The 7575-nt window shown below is 33.9% G+C and overlaps 1 protein-coding gene across 1 annotated transcript; it reads left to right on the top strand.

Moving 5' to 3' along the window:
- Window positions 1-1636: 1636 nt before the first annotated feature.
- LOC141664742 (importin subunit alpha-1-like) lies at window positions 1637-7072 on the top strand. Its single transcript, XM_074470699.1, has 11 exons — window positions 1637-1922; window positions 3447-3543; window positions 3649-3740; window positions 3834-3965; window positions 4083-4268; window positions 4586-4749; window positions 4838-4916; window positions 5603-5731; window positions 5821-5948; window positions 6065-6447; window positions 6569-7072. The coding sequence occupies exons 1-10, from the start codon at window positions 1707-1709 to the stop codon at window positions 6444-6446; spliced, it is 1605 nt and encodes a 534-aa protein (XP_074326800.1). The 5' UTR covers window positions 1637-1706; the 3' UTR covers window position 6447; window positions 6569-7072.
- Window positions 7073-7575: the final 503 nt, after the last annotated feature.

Below are 7575 nucleotides of genomic sequence, written 5' to 3'. Positions count from 1 at the left end.
AAAAACACGTAGCATAATTATGGATAATTTAGAATAGGGTGGCTAATTGTAAATATATGAATATGATGCCATGAAATTCTGATATAAGTGAAGTGAGTTTACAATTGCTAAGTGAAGCTACAACATCAACGGATAACTGCATCAATCCATCAACGGCTACATCAATCAGTCTCGTTGGCTAAGGAAATTCAAATAGCTAGTGATAGTGAATTGACAGTGGTTATATCCAGAGTCTGACACAACACATGAGTTGATTGGAATCTCTAAAAAGAAAATGAAAGTCAAGACAAACTTTGTATGTGATCATGGATTCTGAAGAAGAAGAAGAAAAAATATTCTATTTCCATGCATGACAAATTGGGGGATATTAAAGTAATATATCAAGATTAATTTGAGTCTCAATTGTCAAGCATCACGGAAAAAAATGTAGAAGTAATCTTACTGGATCTAGTAGATTGTGCTATGGAGTTTCTAGTATATATTGTAACCCAGTGATATATAAACGATATAGCAGTAGTAGTGTCTTTTAAAAAATAGTTTTTGGAAGTGTTAATACGTGGAAAGACTTATTTTAAGAGAAACACTGAAAATGCAACTGTGAAATTGCTGTTGTAATTTATACAAATTAATCCTTATATATATCGCATATGATATGCTAAAAACAAATAACCTAAAATTTTTAATTGTTGTGTTTTTCTTTCTTTATATTTACAAGTTTAATTTCAAGCTTGAAATTATTAAAAAGAATTAATTTGTATTCAAAGCCTCCAATACAAATCATCGTAGTTGATTGTTTGTTGCTATCAAATTAATTTTTATTAAAGCATATATCAGTTTTACTTATTAAAAGTCTATCAAATTAATAATAATATTAATATGTGACAAGAAATATTAAAGTAAACACACATTATCTGGCAAACAAAAACAATTATTTATTATCTAAATTACTACCCCGTGTCACCGGGTTCTCTATGTTTACTATTTGCGCATATTTCGAGATTTCTATAAAGTATAGTTGCATAATATATTTAATTATTTTTAATAGAAGTTTAAATATAAAATTTTTATTCAGAATTTTTTTTTTTGAAAAAATATTATAGAGTTATGTTTTAAAGCAGCATTAAAAAACGTGCCGAAAATAATGTATAAAATTTAATGGGACAGAGCGAATAATATTTTATCCGTCGTCTAAAAATTCACAAATGAATGTCATTTCCGTAAATAAGTCATCATCTGTGTCTCATATCTTCAGCCCATAACAACACTCGCCCCCCACCGTATATATAAACACCGACCCCCCAATTATACGAAAAAATGACAAAAATAACCGATTTTTGAAAAAATTTAACAAAAATAGCTATTCTGAAAAAAGTGGCCAATTTTGGCCGATTGAAGACTCCACTGTGAGTTGGGTATCCCAATTTATTTAAGATACTAGTTGGGTATTTCATATATGGGATACTCCACTGCCAGTTGGGTATCTTATATAAAGTGAATACTCCACTGATAGTTGGGTATCCCATCGGCCAAAGTTGACCAACTTTTCACAAATTGCTTATTTTTGTCAATTATATGTAAAAATAAGCTAAATTTGTGGTTCACCCCAATTATACTTGCACACGGCAATCTCATTAATTTTGAACCCCAATTACAAGTAATAAGTAATAATCGTTCATCGAGATCTAAACAGACAGAGGAGCTACAGTATGTCTCTACGACCGAGCGCCAGAACCGAGGTTCGTCGGAACAGGTATAAGGTGGCGGTTGATGCCGACGAGGGACGACGTCGTAGAGAGGATAATATGGTGGAGATCCGTAAGAGTAAGAGAGAGGAGAGTTTGTTGAAGAAACGCCGTGAGGGTTTGCAAGCTAATCATCAGTTTCCGATTGCTTCGCAGTCTGCCTCTGGACTCGAGAAGAAGGTAGTTTTGCTTCAAATCTCTCTCTCTCTCTCTCTCTCTGTCTCTCTCTCTCTCTGTCTCTCTCTCTGTCTGTCTCTCTGTCTGTCCCTCTCTCTCTCTGTGTGAATTTTGATTCTATTGAATATTTAGGGGAAGTTGAGGGGATTGTGTTATTGAGGTTAATTGAGGTGGTTTGATGATTGAATATGTGATAAAGTTATGTTTTTAGTTGCTTTTATAGTTTTATGTGTTTAAATATTGATTTTTGTTTTGATTGGATTTTATTTTTAGGGTTAGAGTAGTTGAATAGGTTGTGGATATTTTTTATTAAATTAGTGAATTGTATGTGCGTAGTTATTGATTGGTGTTGTGATTGAATTCCTAGTGTTAGATTGGTTATACAGTTTGTAGAATTGTGCGTGATTGAATATAATTGAGGTGTTTGGTGACTGATTATGTGAGTAAGTTGTGTTTCAAAAACTTGTATATGTAGATTTGGTATTTGGTATTTTTAAGTTTTCTTTAATAGTGTTTTCGGAATTGATTGGTATTGAGGTGAATTCAGGTTTTTCTGTGATTTGTTGTGTGAGAAAGTTGTGTTTTTGTTTAAATATTTGTTTGGTCAATCGGTCTTTTGTGTGTGTGTATGAAAACTGATTTGGTTTTGAAATTTAGCTGGACTGTTTTTTTATTCTTTGTATGTGAATTGGGGATTTAAGGGATTTACTGAGTTTTGATGTCAATTAAGGTGGTTTGGTGATGACGTTTTTTTTAGTTTTTCTGATTTGGTTGTATGAAGTGTGGAAATTGAAGTATTGGATTCACGGTGCTAGAAAGTTGGGTTTTTGATACATTTCTAGGGTTGGAGTAATGGATTATGGAATTGGGAATTAGTGTGTTTTGAGCTGAAATGAGGTGCTTTTAAGACTGATAGATTGACTGATGCTATTTTATGATTCTTTGGGATTTTTGGGTTTAATTTTTTAAAGTGCTTATTGAAATCTATAGATGGAGAAACAAGTTTGTTTTTTTATAATAAAAGGTATAGAGTGTATACTTTATAGTGTACTATTTAATGCAGTAGAGTATATTGGAATCCTGATTGGTTTGGTTTTATAGAGTGATTGTAACTTGTAATGTAATGACGATGTTTAGTTGATGGTTAATTTTTGAGTGTGATTGGGCTCGCTTGAGATGTTTTAATACTAGTTTGTACCAAAAAGTGATGTTTTTTATACTTGCGTTTACAGCGGTTTGGGATCTTTACTTTACATTGTATGAATTATATAATGACGTCCTGGCCTTGTGGAAGGAGAGAGTTTTTTTTTTCTTTTTCAATAATTATTATAATGAAGTGAAATAGCTAATAATTTTACTTTGTTGTATACATCTCTTCATCTTCGTGGATCTTTATTATTAATCCACGCTTCACTGGATTATATGTAAATTCTCTAATAGTGTTTATTGATAATAGTTGACATAAAAAACATTTGAGATGTGATATTTTTTTTGATTTTCGTGTTGACTTCACATTGATTGTTGCAGCTGGAAAATCTACCGGGAATGATTGCAGGTGTTTGGTCAGATGATAGCAGCATGCAGCTTGAAGCTACCACTCAATTTCGGAAATTGCTGTCAATAGGTGATATTTTCATTTGTTAAACAGTCTCATAAATGATACAGATTTCATCTCTTGATTTTGGTCTCTTATAAAATTAAAATGGTTGTATTCTGAACTAAATAACAGAACGCAGTCCCCCGATTCAGGAAGTTATTCAATCTGGTGTTGTTCCACGTTTCATCGAGTTCCTCATGAGAGCGGAATACCCACAGCTTCAGGTATGGCATCCATCTTCTAATTCATGTTGATTGGTGTTATTGTAGTCTTTATATGAATTTTTGTTGATCTTTTAATTTTTGTATTATTTTTAGTTTGAAGCAGCTTGGGCACTCACAAACATTGCATCTGGTACATCTGAACACACAAAAGTTGTAATTGATCATGGTGCTGTTCCAATATTTGTCCAACTACTAGGTTCCCCCAGTGATGATGTTAGGGAGCAGGTACATCTCTATTAAATACTAAAATAATCCAATACATGCAAGTTGTTTATTCTCCTCAATTTGTTTATTTTTTTTCCATTTCTGTTCTCATGTTACTATATTTAACAATATGTGTAGGCTGTATGGGCATTGGGAAATGTTGCTGGCGATTCTCCGAAATGTCGTGATTTTGTTCTAGGTAACGGGGCTCTAGTTCCTTTGCTATCCCAGCTAAATGAGCATGCAAAACTTTCTATGCTTAGAAATGCTACCTGGACACTTTCAAATTTCTGTAGGGGCAAGCCTCAGCCTGCCTTTGATCAGGTTAGTTGGATAATCCTTGTAAAATTTTTATTAGATAGATCCTGTTTTGTCTAAGCCTGCATGAAATTCTATAACACTGATGGTCATAAAGCTTGAGGTACCTTTACTTTTCTTAGTTTGTGTTTAGGGAAAGTACATACTACACTTTTAACATCTTTGCATATCTAATTCATGTTTTGCTTAACGACTAAAAAGGAAAAAAAAATTCAACATAAACTCAACAAAAAATGATAGGACTCATGTTACTGTAATCTGCTGAATATGCAAGCTTTTTATGTATTCACTTAATTTTCCAAATTTTTAATATTGTATCATAGATGAGACCAGTGCTCCCAGCTCTTCAGCGACTTATTCATTCAAATGATGAAGAAGTATTAACTGATGCATGTTGGGCTCTTTCATACCTTTCTGACGGAACAAACGATAAAATTCAAGCTGTAATTGAAGCCGGAGTTTGTCCCAGACTTGTTGAACTTTTACTGTAAGCTGTTCTTAATTCTTTTGCTTGGTAGTTCATTATAGAAATTTGTCGTACCTTTTAACTGTCAAAATAATTTATCTTGTTACAGTCATCCATCTCCTTCAGTTTTGATTCCTGCTCTTCGCACAGTTGGGAACATTGTGACAGGAGATGATATGCAAACTCAGGTACTCGCTTACATTTTTAGCATTTGGGGTTATGCTTTAAAGTTATTGCTTATAGAAAAATATTGTCTCTTTATGGATTGAGAAAAAATTTGGTTGCTTAGTTGTGCTACTTCATTTGCTAATATAAAATTAAAAAGCCCGGCTTCATTTCTATTTTGCCCTCAGTATTTCATAGCATCGTCAGACGTTATAGATTTTAAAATGATGCTTTGTGTATATATTGAAGTACAGTACACATTTGAGTGTATGTATGTTAAAGTCTCTAATGTTAACTGCTAAACCATTAGAAAACTGTAATATGGCATATAAGGCCAAACTCTTGGCTAGAGGTTTAAAAAAGATAATGATTTAATATGATTTGACTGGTTACTAATGTGAACTTGTGGCCGTGACTATTTAGGATGTTTGAGACTTAAGATGCATAAGCAGGGTTGAAAATTTTACCAATAATGTAAAATGGCCATGAACAATAGTAAATAATCTGAGACTGTCCAGGGGATTTCAACAGTCATTTTGAATTTGATGTTATGGGTACAATTTCTTGGGTTCAACTTTGTTTGGGCTGTTACTTTATCTTGTTAGAGGTTCTTTTGTGGGTGTGGCACTGGATTTCCTATTTATTTTAGATTGTTTGTTTTTGGTTGTTCCTCGGAAGGTATAATATGGTGTCTTGGTTATCCTTGCAGTTTATCATCAATCATCAAGCACTGCCCTGCCTTTTGACCCTATTGACTAATAACTATAAAAAGAGTATCAAGAAAGAAGCTTGCTGGACAATTTCAAACATCACTGCTGGAAATAAGGAGCAAATTCAGGTAAGAATAGTTGCAAACACAAGCTATAAGCAGAGATATCTACTTCCCCTTTCAATATTTGTTTTCTGACAACATATATTGATCTGCAGTCTGTGATTGAAGCCAATATCATTGGCCCGCTTGTTCAATTGCTTCAAAATGCGGAGTTTGATATTAAGAAGGAGGCTGCGTGGGCACTTTCAAATGCTACATCTGGGGGTACCCATGAGCAAATCAAGTACGGTATTCAATATGTATTTCCTTTTGATTTGTTGTAAATATGTAGTAATATATTAGTAGTCTTTATTTTTGGTAAATTATATGTTTAGTGTACACATGTTTTTTGGTTAACAGATATCTAGTTAGTCAAGGATGTATTAAGCCCATGTGTGATCTACTCGTATGCCCAGATCCAAGAATTGTGACAGTCTGTTTGGAAGGACTAGAAAATATTTTGAAAGTTGGGGAAGCAGAAAAGAACTTGGGGCAAACGGGAGATGTAAATGTTTATGCTCAAATGATTGATGATGCGGAGGGTTTAGAGAAGATTGAGAATTTACAGTCTCATGATAATAATGAGATTTATGAGAAAGCAGTAAAGATTCTTGAAACATATTGGTTGGAGGAAGAGGATGAGACTGTGGCCCCTGGTGATGGTGTTACCCAGCAGCAGCAGGGGTTCAACTTTGGAGGTGGCGGTGTCCCAGTTCCTTCTGGAGGATTTAACTTTCAGTGAGGTAATATGCATATCTGTACATTGACATGTTAGTGCTAGTTTAATTTGGCAGTCTAACATGGCTTGTTTGTTTCGTATTTGTTTCTGTGTGACTGAACTAGCTTGTAATTGAAACATTGCAGGATCTTTAGTGGAATTCCCGTGTATTCTGCAAAGTTTGGTCATTGTAGGCATCTTGTCGTTTATGTATTGGTCCTGTGTGGTATTGGTCTAGCGTGATTGAGGTCGGTGGGTAAAGGTTTTGCAGTAATGGGCGAAAGAGAAACATGAACTGGCATTATGGAGAAGTCAGGATTCTTTCGGTTGGTTGGATACCGGAGTCAGTTCTTGCAGTCGGTCAATTGGATGTCGGAGTCAGTTTCTTTTAGTTGTATATGTTACTTTTTAATATATGCTGGATGATTTTACACTTTTTAAGTTCACCCAGCTTAAAATAACAAGAGTGGGGGATTTTCTTAGTCCTGTGAGGCAGTGAATTCACGGTTTTTCCTATTTTCTTTTTAATGTCAAATATAGGCCGGTTTGCTTTCAATATGGCAGGGGAGGATGCTTTTTTAATATACATTGTTTGCAAAGTTTTCTGTTGAACAGAAAGGTATAAAAATTTGTCTGGTATTTATTACCAATGTGTACGTATTTCATCTTCCCAGTCCCTAACAAATATATTTTTATGTAAATATCAGGGGAAAATATTTGTACAGGTCTGATTTTCTTTAAACAATAGTAAAAATATTATAAAAGAAAAAGAATCATAGGATGGTATTTTCAGTGAGAAAATTTCATGTTGTGCCCCTGAGATTTGCTCCTGGTGCAAGGTTTGTACCTATTATTCTTTGCTCTGGTGCAAGGTTTGTACCTATTATTCTTTGCTCCTGGTGCAAGGTTTGTACCTATTCTTCACTAGTATATTGTGCCCCTGAAATATTTGATACATATAATGTTAATTGAAGTATTCTAGAAATGTAAACTTAAATTATTGAATTATAGAGCTCGTTATTTCGACTGAGAACTTAAAGACAGTTTAAAGTTTGTTGTTTTACCACATCTTCGCAGTTAATCAAACTTTTGTTTCAGAAGGGCTTGACTATCTACTCTTACTTGTGCGGCTGTGCCTGAATTCGAACGGCAC

Source organism: Apium graveolens, chromosome 1 (genome assembly GCF_009905375.1).
Source record: "Apium graveolens cultivar Ventura chromosome 1, ASM990537v1, whole genome shotgun sequence".
Classification (NCBI taxonomy): Eukaryota; Viridiplantae; Streptophyta; class Magnoliopsida; order Apiales; family Apiaceae; genus Apium; species Apium graveolens.
Note: the sequence above shows the minus strand (reverse complement) of the source record. Positions and strands in the feature narration are given on the sequence as shown.

Bases quoted from the DNA above. Each gene is read 5' to 3' on its own strand.
- LOC141664742 (XM_074470699.1), top strand. From the start codon at position 1,707: ATGTCTCTACGACCGAGCGCCAGAACCGAGGTTCGTCGGAACAGGTAT. The intron at 4,917-5,602 runs GTACTCGCTTAC...TTATCCTTGCAG, and splicing joins GAGATGATATGCAAACTCAG to TTTATCATCAATCATCAAGC. The intron at 5,732-5,820 runs GTAAGAATAGTT...ATTGATCTGCAG, and splicing joins GAAATAAGGAGCAAATTCAG to TCTGTGATTGAAGCCAATAT.